The sequence below is a fragment of the Pseudorca crassidens genome, chromosome 20, assembly GCF_039906515.1.
Source record: "Pseudorca crassidens isolate mPseCra1 chromosome 20, mPseCra1.hap1, whole genome shotgun sequence".
In the NCBI taxonomy this organism is placed as follows: Eukaryota; Metazoa; Chordata; class Mammalia; order Artiodactyla; family Delphinidae; genus Pseudorca; species Pseudorca crassidens.
Genome location: NC_090315.1, coordinates 14026280 through 14042396, shown reverse-complemented (window position 1 = coordinate 14042396; position 16117 = coordinate 14026280). Strand labels below are relative to the sequence as shown.

At 51.0% G+C, this 16117-nt stretch overlaps 1 protein-coding gene across 5 annotated transcripts in view; it reads right to left on the bottom strand.

Moving 5' to 3' along the window:
- Positions 1–5418: 5418 nt before the first annotated feature.
- Positions 5419–16117, bottom strand: part of FCGBP (Fc gamma binding protein) — a 143294-nt gene continuing 132595 nt past the window's right edge. For all 5 annotated transcript variants that reach the window (XM_067718052.1, XM_067718056.1, XM_067718053.1 and 2 more), the window contains 6 exons: positions 14539–15110; positions 13660–14233; positions 12354–12553; positions 9265–9648; positions 5710–5981; positions 5419–5588 (listed from right to left, as the gene is read on the bottom strand). In XM_067718052.1, coding sequence (XP_067574153.1) covers positions 5579–5588; positions 5710–5981; positions 9265–9648; positions 12354–12553; positions 13660–14233; positions 14539–15110 — 2012 coding nt within the window. In that variant the 3' untranslated portion in view covers positions 5419–5578. The remainder of the gene's footprint in view (positions 5589–5709; positions 5982–9264; positions 9649–12353; positions 12554–13659; positions 14234–14538; positions 15111–16117) is intronic.

The following is a 16117-nucleotide window of genomic DNA, read 5'->3' as shown; positions in this document are numbered from 1 at the left end:
GGGATACAGTAGGGAACAAGACACACAAATCCTGGAGCTCATCTTCCAGTGGGGGAAACAGACACCAGACAAGTTATTAAAAGCATGCTGAATGATAGACGGCAATAAGTGCTTCGGAGAAAATAACAAGCAGGGAAGGGGGACAGGGACTGGTGCTGGGACGGGGGTGTGTGGGGTGTGTGTGTGTGTGAAACTGCTTACGAGGTGGTCAAGGAATGCATCCAGTGACTTTTCTTAAAAATTAATTAATTAATTTTTGGCTGCATTGGATCTTGCGTGCGCAGGCTTTCTCTAGTTGCGGTGAGTGGGGTCTACTCGTTGCGGTGGCCTCTCTTGCTGCGAAGCACAGGCTCTAGGCGTGCGGGCTTCAGGAGTTGTGGCACGTGGGCTCAGTAGTTGTGGCTCATGGGCTCAGTAGTTGTGGCACACAGGCTTAGTTGCTCTGCGGCATGTGGGATCTTCCCGGACCAGGGCTTGAACCCGAGTCCCCTGCATTGGCAGGCAGATTCTCAACCACTGTGCCACCAGGGAAGCCCCATCCGGTAAGGAGTGAGGCATGCTCCTATCTGGAGGAAGAAAGTTCCAGGCAGCTAGGATTTTAGGTGCAAAGGCCCTGAGCCAGGAAAAGTAAGGAGGGTTGCAGAAACACTGAGGAATGTGGTCGAGACAGAGTGAGGAGGGGAGAGTGGGAGGAGATGAGGGCAGGGAGGTTAACAAGGCAAATTATGTGAGACCTTGGGGTGAGAACTTTGACTTTTACTCTGAATGAGATGGAGGGTCCTGAACAGAGAAGGGATATGATCTGACTTGGGTCACTCTGGCTGCATGTGGGAAACAGAGTGAGGGAGCGGGGTGGGAGCAAGAAGACCAAGGAGGGGCCTGCTGCAGTGGATCAGGTAGGAGACAGGATGGACCAGATCAGGATGCAGGCAGAGGAAGGAGGGAGGAGGGAGAAGATTCTGTGTAAATACTGAGAATTTTTTGGTAATTTTATAATTTGAATATTCATCCTCATATTCATTCCACAAAACAAAACAAGTGCTACTAAGAGAAGTTACTAACAACCTCCAGGAGAATCCACTGGTCTGTTCTGTTCATTGTTGTATCACTTTGTACCCAGAACAGGGCCTGGCACGGAGTGGGTGCTCAGTAAATGTTTGTCGAAGGAACGAATGAACCTATGCTATCTTGAGTTCTCTGTGAAGGGTCTCAGAAACATTCCTGAAAATTTGTTTACATATATATTTTGTGTGTGTGTGTGTGTGTGTGTGTGTGTGTGGTACGCGGGCCTCTCGCTGTTGTGGCCTCTCCCGTTGCGGAGCACAGGCTCCGGATGCGCAGGCCCAGCGGCCATGGCTCATGGGCCCAGCCGCTCCGCGGCATGTGGGATCTTCCCGGACCGGGGCACAAACCCATGTCCCCTGCATCGGCAGGCGGACTCTCAACCACTGCGCCACCAGGGAAGCCCTGTTTACATATTAAAATGGAAAATCTGCTGAGTCTATGCTGGATTTCTAGGAGCTATGTAATAATTCAAATGGCTCCAATTCAGGGTGATGTTACCTACTACTGGTGGATTTTATTGTTTGCCTTCCAATTAACAATGTTTTTTTCTCTAAAGGATGAAAATCCTCGGTGTACAGTGCAGACTGTATTCTGGAATCCTGGCACCGTGTCCTGGGTCTGAGGTATTTCACCTGCCAACTTGCAACCTGAAATGGCCACTACCAGTGAGTAATTAGGGGGTGCCTTCTGGTTTTGTGCTGGGGGCACAATGGTAACTGAAAGAGTCCAGGCTTCCTGGAGCTTCCAGTCCCCTGGTCCTCAGACAGTGGCAGCCCAGAGGGGTCAGGGCCAGAATGGGGGAAGCACAGGCAGAATGGTCAGGGCTGGGATGGAGGAAGCACTGAGGGCTTTATCAGATGTCCCCCATGTCCTCTGAACTTTCCTTTTACCTTGCTGCTCTGACCACAACCTAGCTCTCCCATGAAGACATGTCTTTCCATGCAGCCCTTCTAAGCAGAGGCTGTTTTCTCTTCCTCAGCCTTCATGCCCCCTGGGCCTCTAGATAGCATAAGCTCCTCCTTGCTCCTTGTCGCTGCTTCTAAACCATTTTCTGCCTCTTCTCTAAGCCCCTTTGAAGTTTATACACAGCATCTGCTCCCATTCTTGTAACCAGCTTTATCAACTCCCAAGTCACTGCACCTCATTGCATCTTTTTAGTTCCAGGCTCACTGCCACACAAGCTGTTCCTCTCATAATTCTTGGTGATTTCCAAATTCAGGTAGATGAACCTTTGACCGTTCTGGCCTCTCGAGATGCCTTGTCTTCCTCTTCTCTAGCGATCTCGTCCTCCACCCAACACTTCCCTCTCACACTTAAGACTTTGTGCTGGGGACACAATGGTGACTGTGGCAGCCCCGAGATCCCAGGCCAGTGGGGGAGAAAGGCCCACCCCCATACAGTGGCAACCACAAAACCACAGCCCCTGCAGTCTCAGTTCCATGCATCTCACTGTCTGCCCATCACCTCCTGTCTTTCCCGCTCACTCCCTCTAAACCTATTGCTCCAAGGATCCTTCACCCCCATAAGCTGACCTCCTTTTCCCTGCCCCTCACCCCCTTGTGACCACAGTACTCTCACCACCCAGCCCGAGTCCTCATCCAGTGTTCTCTCCTTTGCTCCCACCCTCAAACTTCTAACTTTATCTTTTGCACCCAATTGAGTCCACTCTCCACCTCCTCCGCACCTGCTCACTGGAAGCTGAATATGGATGGAGAAAAACCCACACCCACTGCCAGAGTGGGTCTCACTTCGGATTCACGACCACAAACCCAGGTGGGCCCTAATGCGGCCCAGCCATCCTATCACATGTCCCTAATTAATTCATTCTCTCGTTTCCTTTTTTCTCTTAATAGTATGGGAAATGTGCTCATTTTAAAACGCCTGATTAAGGCATAACTTACATACCATAAAATCCACCTATTTTAAGTGTATATAGGCCCGCACATTTTAGTAAATGTATACAGTTGTGCGCCCATCACCGCAATCCAGTTTCAGAACAGATCCATCATTCCATTTCATACAAATAAAACCATACAATATGTAGCCTTCTGCGTCTGGCTCTTGTCACTTAGCATCATGTTCCGAATGGTTGCGTGTATCAGTAGTTGGTTCCTTTTCATTGCTGAGGATTCATCGTATGGCTATACCACATTTCGTTTGTCTGTTCACCTGTCGAGCCTTCGAGATGTTTCCAGTGTGCAGGTTATTAATGCTGCTACAACCATTCACTTACAAGTACTGGTGTGGACAAATGCTTTCATTTTTCTTGAGAAGAGTCCCAGGAGTCAAACGGCTGAGTCACGTGATCAGAGTATGTTTACCTTTTTAAGAAACTGACACACTGTTTCCCAAAGCAGTTGGACTCATTTTCCTGAAGGATTATTTTATGCTTTCTCTTCTCATCAGACCTCAAAACTTACTCTTTCTTTCTTACTCTTAGCTGATGACCTTGCTTCCCACTTGAATGAGAACATACAAGCAATCATAAGAGAACTGCAGTATCCTCCTATCCCCGTATGTACCAGGCAACGGCACCTGTTACCTCCTATGCAGTAAAAGAAAACTGTTTTTGTGCTCATACACTTCACTTCTGACACCAAATGTATCTCCACACCAAGCAATTCTCCAGTTCTCTGCAGACTCCACCTGCTGACCTATACTTTAATTCGGTTTGGACACTAACTACCCAGAGTTGCCTCAGACCCCACAGGTTAAGGACGGAAAGGAACAGAGGAAATCACTTTAAGTGAGGTGGTTGTGGAAGCCCTCTCTAAGGTAGCAACATGTAAGTGGACATTTGAAGGATGAGAAGCATCTAGTCACGTGATGACAGCTTTTCGCAAAGGAATGACGTGAAAAATTTTGGCATGTTCAATACCCTGAAAGATCAGGTTCCCAGATCGTAGTTAGCAGGAAGGACAGTGATAGATGAGTCAGAAGAGATTAACAGGGGCCTTGTAGGACAAGGTGAAGGAATTTGATTTTATGACAAGATAAATTTATAGCCCGTGGTCCTATTTATATGTAAAGAAGAGTCATCTAGTGGCTGTGAGGATGAATTACAGGCAGGGAAGAGCAGATGGTACGCTACTGTTGACATGAGTGAGGATGGTGGTGACAGTGGGCACAATAAGAAAGACAGATTCCAGGTGTGTTTTGATACCATCCAGAAAGATTTGTTGATGGACTGAATAGATGGCAAAGGGGAGGGAAGAAGAACAATTCCCCATTTTCTGGCTGCTAGACTGAGGACTGGTAGTGCTATTCACTGAGGTGGGGAAGACCACTACAGGCAGGGCACAAGACAGGTTTCAAAGGGAAGAGAGACTTCAATTTTTTGACTTGTAGTTTGGATGAACAATTAAATCCTTGTTCCAACTCTGAGAGGTAGGTACTATCCTTAACTCTACTTTATTATTTTTTTAAACATTTATTTATTTATTTGGCTGCACCGGGTCTTAGTTGTGGCATGCAGGATCTTTAGTTGCAGCATGCAGGATCTTTAGTTGTGGCATGCAGGATCTTTAATTGCAGCATGCAGGCTCTTAGTTGTGGCATGCGGGGATCTAGTTCCCTGACCAGGGATCGAACCCGGGCCCGCTGCTTTGGGAGTGCAGAGTCTTAACCACTGGACCAGGGAAGTCCCATCCTTAGCTCTACTTTAAATATGATGCTTTTGGCTGAATGTTTGTGTCCCCTCAAAATTCATGTGTCGGAACCTATCTCCAATGTGATAATATTTGGAGGTGGGGACTTTGGGAAGTGATAGGTCGTAAGGGTGGAGCCTTCGTGAATGAGATTAGTGTCTTTATAAAAGAGGCCCAGAGAATACCCTTGTCCTTCCACCAAGGGCGCATGAGATAGCCACCTATGAACCAGAAAGCAGGCTCTTACCAGACACCGAATTTACTGATGCCTTGATCTCGGACTTCCCAGCCTCCAGAACTGTGAGAAATTTAAACTTCTGTTGTTTATAAGCCACGCATTTTATGGTATTTTGTTACAGCAACCTGAGTGGACTAAAACGTATGAGGAAACCGAATGACAGAGACATTAACGTGCCAGGGTTATAAACGATCAAGTCAGAATCTATTGATCTTTCTTTTCATTTTCTACTTCTTCCCTGCAATTATTCATCTTCTCATCCATCCATTTTTCTAATCCTCCATTTCTCCATTTTCCCATTTCCCCACCCATCTTATTCCCAATCTACCCATCTATCTCCATCCATCCATCCCCTCACCTGCCAACAAATATTCATCACGTGCCAGATTCCCCAGGCATCTGACACCTGCTGTGCAGGAAGGAATGTCAGGGATGAGAAGACATAAGACAGGCACACTGGTATGCAGCTTAGCTTAAGATATTTATTCAATGCTTTCCCAGTTGGCCTCAGTGGCTCAGCAAAGGGGTAGAGTGGATGAGGGACATACAGTGACAGAGTGCATCCCTCAATTATTGCAACCTCCAGGGGGCTCAGGTCCTGAAGTCCTCATTCCCGGTGGATGACGGATCAGTCCAGACTGCAAGAGACAGACACTTAGCACTTTTTGTAGACTGAGCACCCATCCCGACTGCCCCTTTCCCATGAGGACCCAAGTGCCCCTGCTCCAATTAGCCTGGCTTCCAAGCTACATTCCTCACCATGGGGAGAAGTCCTGTGCTCTCCAGTTTTCCAGTGTTGTCTCCTTCTGGGGGTCATGCCCATCATTGGTCTGGTCCGCGTCAAAGTTTCCGCAGGCCCCACACAGCATCCCAGCATGGTCATCGCCGACCACCACAGCTAGCTGCCCATCGGTGCCAAGCTGCACCCGAACCCCTGCCTTCTGCTGGACTAGCACGGAGCCATCAGGATTCCGACTCACGGACACAGACGTTAACACCTCAGCTGGGAGATCCACTTGGAGACCATTCACCTGGTGGTTGGGGGAGGGTGGGTGAAACACAGAGGTGAGCTGGAACCACAGGAGAGCTGGGGTGTTACTAGGATGGAGAGCCCAAGGAAGACAACAAGTTCAAGGAGTGGAAGCAGAGATGCGGATTCTGAAAGAGATGGAGACCTGGATGATTGCACCAAATGGAGAGATGGAGACCTAAGGTAGCTGGAGATGTGGATGGACGGATAGAAGGACAGGGAGCGGATGGATGAACAGATGGATCAATGCATAAGCGGGTGTGCACACAACATTCCAAGGGCGGCCGGGGTTGGGGGGAAGCACTTGTACCAGATAGATAAACAAACAATCAGTCAAACCCCAGCATCATCCTGTCTGATTCTAGTTTACAAAAGAAAAGAACACTTGGGCATTTCCTGTAAGTTACTGGTTCCCTAACAAGGCAGCTTCATCCCTTATTTTTTCAATGCTGATGTCTGAAGACAAGTAATGACCTAGCAAGTATAATGATCATGTGAGAAAATGACTATATTTCTCCATCACTGGCTGTGAACTCAGTAACCTTGGTAACCTCGTGAGTTTTCCCCTTTAAATAACTGTGTCTGTTGGTTTTTTTAAAAAAATTAATTTATCTATCTATCTATCTATTTATTTACTTATGGCTGCATCGGGTCTTCATTGCTGCACACGGGCTTTCTCTAGTTGGGGCGAGTGGGGGCTACTCTTCATTGTGGCGCACGGGCTTCTCATCGCGGTGGCTTCTCTTGTTGCGGAGCACAGGCTCTAGGTGCATGGGCTTCAGTAGTTGTGGCGTACAAGCTCACTAGGTGTGGCTTGCGGGCTCTAGAGCGCAGGCTCAGTAGTTGTGGCACACGGGCTTAGTTGCTCTGCAGCATGTGGGATCTTCCCGGACCAGGGCTTGAACCCGTGTCCCCTGCATCGGCAGGCAGATTCTCAACCACTGTGCCACCAGGGAAGTCCTGTTGTCTGTTTTCTTCGATGAGTTAACCCTTCTGAAGTTAGATTCCCTAGCAAGCCTTGTTTCAAAGAAAAGTGTTTTTTAAATGCTTTTTCATGTGACTCTTCCTCTGCCAGATGATTGGAGAGGTGGGTAGATAGACTGGAAAGATAGGTAGATAGGTCTGAAAAGATGGATGGATGGGTGGGTGAATAAATGGTTGGATGGAAGGAAGGAATGGAGGGAGGGGAGGGGTGAGGAAGAGAGGGAAAAAGGAAAGAGACGTAGAAGGAGGAGAGAAGGAGGGATGGATGCAGTGAAGGATAGTTGGAGAGATGGACGGAAAGTTTCACCTGGCTGCAAGCTTCGACGATGTAAGAACTGGGTCTGAGTTATCTGTGTTACCCAGCACATGGCCTGGTGCGGAGGGAACAGGGATGAATGTATTCACAAAACCAAACTTTTCCTGGGTACCCTCTTGGTGCCAGGCCCTGATCTGGGTACTGGTGACAAAGTGATGATCAAGATGAACAGGATCCCTGCCCACCTGAGGATTGTATTCTAGTAATGGAGAAAGGCAACAAACACAAAGAAATAATGGATAACCTCAGAGAGTGATAAGCACTTGAAGGAAATAAAACAGAGTAACAGCACTGAGACTGGGATGGAGTCAGAGCTTCCATAGGTAGCTGGGAAAGGCCTCTTGGTAGAAGCAATGCCAGAACTGAGGTCTGAAGGATGAGAAGGAGCCAACTCTTAGAAAATCTGCATTGCAGCAGTGGGAACAGCGAATGCAAAGGCCCCGAGGTGGGAACAAGCTTGCTCTGCTGTATGAATAGGATAAAGGCCAGCTTGGCCTATTATCAGCACAGCCAATGAGGGAAGGAGCTGTAGGAGATGAGGTTGGTGAGGCTGGCAGCAGTCCGATCACACAAGGCCATGGAAGGGAGGTGGCTTGAGTTTGGAATGTTGTTCTGGGAAGTCACTGTAGAGTTTTAAGCGCAGAATGCCCTGATCTGATTCACATTTCTAGAACATCTGCTGTGTAGAGAATCGTTTCTTGATAGAGGAGCAAGGGAAGGTCAAGAGCAGGGGTCTGTTCACCTGAATTATGGATCAAGCAGAGGCCAGAGAAAAAGAGGGACTGGTCCGGATTACACTAACAAGAGAACTCAAGCTTCCCTGCTTTCAGCAGGGCTGAGTCTTGGACCAGCTCGATGCCTTGGTGGAGGGATGTAGACAGACCATTCACTGGGGGAGCATTGGCTTTATCGCCCCCCTAGACCCAGAGGACACCAGTGGATGTCTCTGCAATCAATGAACAGGTCATGGAAACAGACATGGGAACTTTAGGGCAGCCTGACATCTGTGTTTGGGTCTTAGGCTCTATTACTTGGGCCACGGATGATTAGACTGAGTCAGCAACAGCCCTCAGTTTGGCCAGATTCTCTCTCTAGAAATTTGGAATTGGGGTGGTGAGAACTGTGGGGTTTGGTAAATGCAAGGCAGTGGTAAGTCAACAGAAGTCAAGGGGCAGAAGGGAGAACCCACTGGGGCTGGAATGGACTCATGAGGCAAACAATGACAGGCCTGAGGGGGCCCTAAGAGCAAGCTGAAAGACGGCTGAGGGAAGGGTCGAGTGGCCTGGGATTGATAGAGTCCAAAGGGTGTTCCCACTGAGCACTGCACCTGGAGTCCATCTTGGTCCCTTATATCCACACAGTCACCACCACACTCCATTCCCATCGAAGTGGTTCAGAGCCTGGGTGCCGGTGGGTTCAAAGCCTGGATCTCCCGGGTACTCTCTGAGTGACTTGGGTAAATGATGTCACCTTCCGGGGCCCTAGTTTCCCCTCTGTGTAAAATGGGGATAATAATAGTCCCTGTCTCATGAGTATGTTGTGGGGAGTCACAGAGAATGAAGCTGATTTGGGGGACAGCAAGTCTAAAACACAGAGGTACAAATTCCGATGACACTGCCAGGCACCTGGATCCAGCCACTCCTGAGGCTCTGCCCCTGGATTTTCTAGTTATGTGGGCCAGTCAATTCATTTTTACTCAAGGCACTCTGAATTTGGTTTTCTGTCACTTGCAACCAACAGAGTCTTGGTTAACACTAAAATCAAAACTAGTAAGTTACTTGAATGTGCTTTTGCTCTTCAAGAGCTCAGCCAGAATAGAGGGACTAAGTTTGAAGTACTGACACAAATAGAAATCCAGAGAAACAAACTGCAGAGATCTGTAAAGAAAACAGACAGCAAGGCAGATGGGCTGCCAGGAATGTAGGGACACTGCAACAGGAAGAACAAAGCTCAGGGGAGACATGCCCCCTGTGTCCAGGCTTACCCACACGCCCTTCTTTCGGGTCACAGTCACCAGTCCATCCTGGAAGAAGATGTGAACGTGGCCCAGAACTGCAGCTTTGCTATCGCAGGGCCAGACATCAGCAACCACACGGTACCACGGGACGGTCTCCTGTAGTCCTGGGCAGCGGAAAGAGAGCTCATAGATGCCAGGGGAGCTGATGACACTGCGGGCCCCATCGAAGGTGGTGAGGTTGGCATCCACAGAGAGGGAACAGAGGCCACGGAAGACCCAGCAGTCCCGGACCCCAGCCTGGACCTCGCATACGCGGCCTGGCGGACAGCTGGCCGCTTGGCACGTCTGGCCGGTGCTCGAGGAGCAGGAACAGCGCTCGCTGCAGTCTGAGGTCAGCAGGGAGGAGTTCGCCTGTGCACAGAAAGGGGCCAGGTTACAGTGGTGCGGTGGACTGAAAAAACAGACACAACCCGTCAACCCTCTGGGCCCATGCAGAGTGACTTTGCAGTAGCTCTCATTAAGAAATGGAGTTTCCTCTTCCTCACGAATCTGGGCTGGCCTTAAGACTATGCCTTGGTTATTACAATGCAGCAGAAGCAACGCTGTGCCAGGTTCAAGCCTGGACCTCAAGAGACCTTACAGATTTCTTCTCTCTTTCTCGGAACCCTTCCCAGACACCACAGGCTAGCCTGCCTGAGTATGAGAGACCCCGTGGAAGAGAGACAGCCAGCCCTCAGCTGACCCACTGGGGGACCACAGATGTATGAGTGAGCCCAGGGGTGGCAGAAGAACTGCCCTGCTGATCCCAGCCCAAACTGCAGAGCTGCAGAATTGTGAACTAAACAAACCGTTGTTTTAAGCCACTGTGTCTTGGGGGTGGTTTGCAACCCAGCAAAAGCTAACTGATACAGGTAGGAGTGGGCACTGGAGATATTCCAGAGTCCTGGCACCCCCAGCCTAGAACAGAGGGCTCTGGAAACCCAATTCCAGGAAATGGACTTTCTCCTGGTTTTCTCCTGTCTGACCGGCTGTTCTTTCTTCACTGCATTTTCAAGTTCCTCCTCATCTCCCAAATCCTGAACACTATCCTGTCCAGGGCTTAGTCCTCAGATCTATTCTTTCTCTATCTACCATTTACTACCTGGTGATCTCACCAAATCTCATGAAGACTAAAAGCAGTGTCTGATCCTCAGCTGCACCCTGGCCCAGGGTGTGGGTCGGGTGTGGGTAATTGTTATAGAGACCATTATTGAGACAACAGGTGAAATTCAAATAAAACCTTTACGTTAGATAACAGTATCAAGTCAGTATTAATTTTCTGACTTTGAATTGTATTGTGGTCAGATCAAATGAGTTTTTTTATTCTTAAGAAATCCTTGCAAAAGTATTTAGGGGTAAAGGGGTACTATGTCTGCATCATACTCTCAAATGGTGCAGAAAAAGCAGTATGTGTGTATGCATACAAACATATATATATATATATATATATATATATATATATATATATATATATATATATATATGGAGAGAGAGAGAGAGAGGGGGGATGATAAAGTGGCAAAAAAGGTCAACATTCGAAGTACCTGAGTAAAGGGTAGGCAGGAGTTCTTTGTACTATTCTTGTAATTTTTCTTAAATTTGAATTATTTAAAAATAAAAGTTTGAGAGCTTTAAACAAAATGAATACATTTAATTAAAAAAAAATTACCATCTCTATACTGATGACTCCCAGATTTATGTCTCCAGCCCAGACCTCTCCCCTGAATATCAGACCTACAAATCCAAGAAACCTAGCACGGGCAGAGTGGTCAAGGCTGGCACGGGGAAGCACAGGGGTCTGTGGGGGTCCAGAGGAGGAGCCTAACCCCACCTAGGGGATCAGAGAGGGCTTCCTGTAGGCGGTGAGGCCTGAAGGAAGGAGTAGGAGTAGTTTGGCATCTTCTTCCGCAGAAGTCCTGCACTTCTAGACACTCTAGCCTACCTTTCTGCCATTAATAAAACTGGGAGGAACAGGGAAGGGATGTGGTAATCCATCTTTCCTTTATTTGATAAATATGCTTTTGAAGAAGCAGGACAGCCTAGTAGTTCAGAAGGTGAGCCCAGGCTGCTGGGGTGTGCATCCCAGACTCCCCACTTGCTAACAGGTAGCCTTGGGCTGACTTCTCTCTGTCATCCATAAAATGGGGAAAATAACAATAGTACGTGACTCGTAGAATCGCTGTTACTATCAAATGACGTCTATAACAAACTTGGTGCATAGTAAGGACTCAAAAAATATCAATCACAAAAGTAAATCAACTATTAACTTTCGCTTCCATTATTAAATGACTGTAGCTGTGCTCTGCTATAAATTACTATTATTTTTACTGAGTGTGATGAACATGGAGGGTGAGGCCCAGTGCTCAGTGGGTGCCTTTCAAGCACAATCACCCCCGATTCCTCAGACACCTATGGTGCAAGGATGATGACTAACCCCATTTTACAGATGGAGAAAATGAGGCTCAGGAAGGAGACTGTCGTAGGTCCGATAATGGCCACCCCAAAGACATCAGGTCCTAGACCCAGTAAATGTTACCTCACATGGAAAAAGGGTGTTTGCAGTTGTGATTAAGAATTTTTGAGATGCTGAAATTATCCTGGGTGGGCCTTAAACACAATCAAGTGTATCCTTATAAGGAGGAGCCAGAGGGAAATTTTATGACACATACAGAAGAGGAGGGGAAATGCGACATGGAAGCAGAAATTGGAGTGACATGGCCATAAGCCAAGGAATGCCTGCAGCCACCAAACGCTGGGAGAGGCAAGGAACAGCTCTTCCCCTATAGCCTCTGGAGGGAGTGCCGCCCTGCCGACATCTTGCCCCAGTTATCCTGATTTCTGTCTTCTGGTCTCCAGAACTGTGAGAGAATAAATTTCTCTTGTTTTAAGGCACCGAGTTGCGGTCATTCGTCACAGCAGCCACAGGAAACTAACACAGGGACGTTACTAACATTGAGTCACACAGCAGGGAAGTGGTGGCAGCCTCTCTGTCCCCATCCTCGAGGGGGTCAGCACAGAAACTCTGAGTCCCCCTCAAGCCCCTCCACCCTCCCTGCCCATCTCAAGCTCCTGCTTACTGGCAAGTATCGGCCGTCATGGGTGCAGCCGCAGTCTTGGACAGGGATGCAGACACCCTGGGACAGCAGGAAGCGGTCGTCACACTCGCAGCCCTCAAAGCAGCGGGTGGTGCAGCCCGTGAGGCCAGAGAGAGCCGCACAGGAGCCCTGGCAGGAGCGCGTGCAGATGGAGTAGTGGCTGTGGGCAGGGCACTGGAGCGCTGCGGAGAGAGAAGGCAGGGTGGGGTCATGCCTACACACGGCCACTGAATAATGAATGGGGCCTACTGCACACCCAGCTCTGGGCTGCCGGTGCTGGGGACACGGCAATGAAGACAGCTCCAGGCCCTGCTCTATCTGTCAGTGGGACAGATAGCGATGGCCCAGTGTGATCAGGGCTGCATTGGGGAAATACAGACAGAAGGTCAGGGCCAGGATGCGGCAAGCACAGGCAGAGGGGTCAGGGCCAGGATGGGGGCTGTGAGGACCCAGGGGAAGCAACCAGAGTGAGGGCCTGGGCTCTGGCTAAGCAACTGGTGGGTGGTGTGGCTGCCCCGCGATGAGGACCAGGATCAGGAATAGGAGGACCAGGTTTGGGGTGAAATGCTGATGTCATACAGGAACACAGGAGGTGTGTGAGGGACCCTGAGGACACCAAGTGCAAAGTGTCCAGGAGGTCACTGGACCCATGAGGCTGGCAGTCAGGAGAGAGGTCAGACATGGAGACAGGCAGTGTCTACTGCCAGCACCGAGGACAAATCTAAGGCTATAAGGGTAGGTATGGGCCTGGATGTAGGTCCTACCCTGAGGAGAATGAAGGAGACACAGCCCTGCCCTGGGGGCATGAGTGGCCACTGCCTTGTCCAGGAGAGTCCAAGGAGACATGGCCCTGTCCTGGGGGTTTGAAGGAAACAGATAAGCCCTAACTGTGGGTATCTAAGAGGTACAGTCTTGGGCTGGGCGTCTGAGGGAGCTGCAGCCTTGTCTTAAAGGATCTGAGGGGCTACGGTCCCATCCTGGAGGAACTGGGTGAGCCACAGACTCAGGCTTTATTGTGTGAGCTTCTGACCTGCCCGACCCACCCTCCAAGGTCACCACAAAAAAGGTTCCGGATGGGCCTTGAGAAGAACTGCATCTGAGGTCTCAGGAGAGCAGGCCCCTGAAAGGAGTCTGAGAAGGGCCGGTCAGCCAGGCAGGAGGGAAGCCAGCAGGGTGTGCTGTGGGAGGAGCTGGGGACTGCTCCTGAGATGCACACAGGACAGGGAGCAGGCCAGAGGGTACCCCCGAGCCTGGGCTGAAGTCCTCCCAGGGGCCCATGGACACTCACGGCAGAAGCTGTCTGTCCTCCAGGGCTTCACGGCCACGCCAGCTGCCTGGCAGGCCGCTGTGTAGGCTGACAGGCTGCGGCAGAGGGTGGCACTGTTGCCCTTCTGGGCACAGAGGTCATACACGCACTGGCGGAAGTACTCAGAGGGGCTCAGAGCTGCATGGCAGGCCGAGAAGGGGCCCTTGGCATCCTGGAGCCGCCCGCAGGCCTCAAGGCTCTCATAGGGCGCCGTCTCCTCTGCTGAGCACAGGGGGCAGCCCTGGGGCCCACAGCCCTCGCCACAGCCCTGGGAGGAGCCGGGTGCCCGCCATGCGGCTCCAAAGGCATCCACGCTGGGGGCCATGGCGCCACTGGGCAGGACAAAGTCATCATTCCAGTTGCCGTTGAAGTTCCCACAGAGGCCACAAAGCCGGTCACGGAAGGGGCTAGGGATGGATATGAGGATGTAGGCATCGCCGTCAAAGAGAAGACGCAGCTCCTTGGTGGTCTGCAGAATCATGTTCCGGCCCTCGGCGGTCACCCGCACGTGGCCCACAGCCACAGGCAGGGCTACAGCCTCGCCATCCACAGTGACCTGGATGGAGGGTCAGATGCGTCAGGGCTCATAGAAGCACAGGTAAGGCAGTTCCCTCAGACTCCCAGGATGCAGCTGTCTCTCTCTCAGTCACACTGGGGTGGGGCCATGTCCCCCCCAGACTTCCCAGGGTAGGGTCGTGTCCCCTTCAGAGACCCCAGGGCAGGGCTGTGTCTTGTTCAGTCCCCCGTGGGGCAGGGTCATATCTCGCTCAAAACCCCCAGGGTGGGCCCTGTCCCCCTCAGAGCCTCCAAGGTGGGACCAGGTTGCCCTCAGATCCCCAGGGCAAGGCCACGTCCACTTACCTGTGGCCCTCGAGCCAGGCCCACAACCTGGCCAGCCACAGTAACCACCAGACGCTGGGGATCTCCAGCCGCATTATTCTCAAGCACAATGGTAAAGTCCTCGTCCCCAGGCTGTGGGTGGCAGACCTGGGCCAAGATATAGGAGCAGGAGCCATGCAGGTCATAGGCACGGCCGTCGAGGGTAATGTAGTGGACGCCCCCGCTGGCCAGGCAGCGGCCACAGCCTGTAGGGCGACAGGCCTGGACGCCATCCTGTAACCGGCACTCCTCGTAGGGCCCGCAGGCCGCGCCCTCCTGGCAGCTGACCTGGCCGCCCGGCCCACACTCGCAGCGCCGCTCACACTCAGGACCCGGGTAGAAGTCCTTGCCCAGCGGGTAGTAGCGGCCCTCGTGGAGGCAGCCGCACTGGCCCACAGGCACGCAGGTGTCTCCACTAAGCACAAAGCCAGCGTCGCAGAAACAGCCCTCCCGGCAGGTGGATTCGCAGCCCTCGGGCGCTGAGAGGCTAGGGCAGCTCACAGGGCAGGAGTCACCACAGAGCTTGTAGTGACTGTGGGCCGGGCACTGGAGGGCTGTGGGGACAAGAGGGGAATGAGCCAGGCAGGCACGAGGGAGGAACACAGGGGAGGCACAGAGCGGGAGAACCTGCCCAGGTGAATCTGTACGTTCTGCCTGAGTACATTTCGTGAATGAATCTGTCCGGGGATCTGAGCGGGGTGTCTGATCCACTACATCTAACGGGGGGATTCAGTGTGGGGACCTGGGGTCTCTCTGCCCAGGTAGTGTGTCAACCGGATCAAGTGTTTCTAAAGATCAAGTTGATCTGACTGGGCGAATCCAACCCCATATATCTGACCAAGATATGCAGGAACCAACTGTATCTCAGGGTGTGAATCTGGCCGGATGTACCTTGGGGTACGAATCCACACGAGTACGCTTGACTGTCAGTGTCTGACCTGGAGCCTCTCACGGTCTCGACGACAGGGTCTGTCAGTGTGTGACTCTGACCACATGTATGTGGATTGGGTGAAGCTGACAGGATAAATCTGACCAGGAGATCTGTCTGAGGGGAACTGCCCAGGACCGTCTGAGCTGAATCTGTATGTGTCTGCCTGGGGCTATGTCAGGGTCCTGATTCTACGTGGGTATATCTGCCTGAGTGTGTCTCAGTGTAAATGTGATCAAGCGTCTCTAACCAGAGGAGTCTCTGTCTGAGGTTAGGGGACCAGTTCTATCCGACCCTGTGTATTTCCCTGTAAAACCGTCTAGGGGCATCTGACCAGGTGTAACTCTCTAGGTCTCTCTGACCAGGGGTAGCTGAGAGAATCTACCTGACCAGGTGTCATCTAGCTGTGGAGCTTGGACAGGGTCAGCCACCCCAGTCTATCTAAGCGCATGAATCCTGAGAGGGTACTGGACGCAGGGCTTCCAACCACGTGTATCTGAGTCTCTACCACTGCAGAATGTGACCTGGTATATTTCAGTGTGTGAACGCCAAGGTGTTTCTTTCACAGGAGATATCTGGGCTCAGGGGAGGCAGGGTGGTGCCTAAGCCCCACCGAGAAGGCTCTTGTCTTAG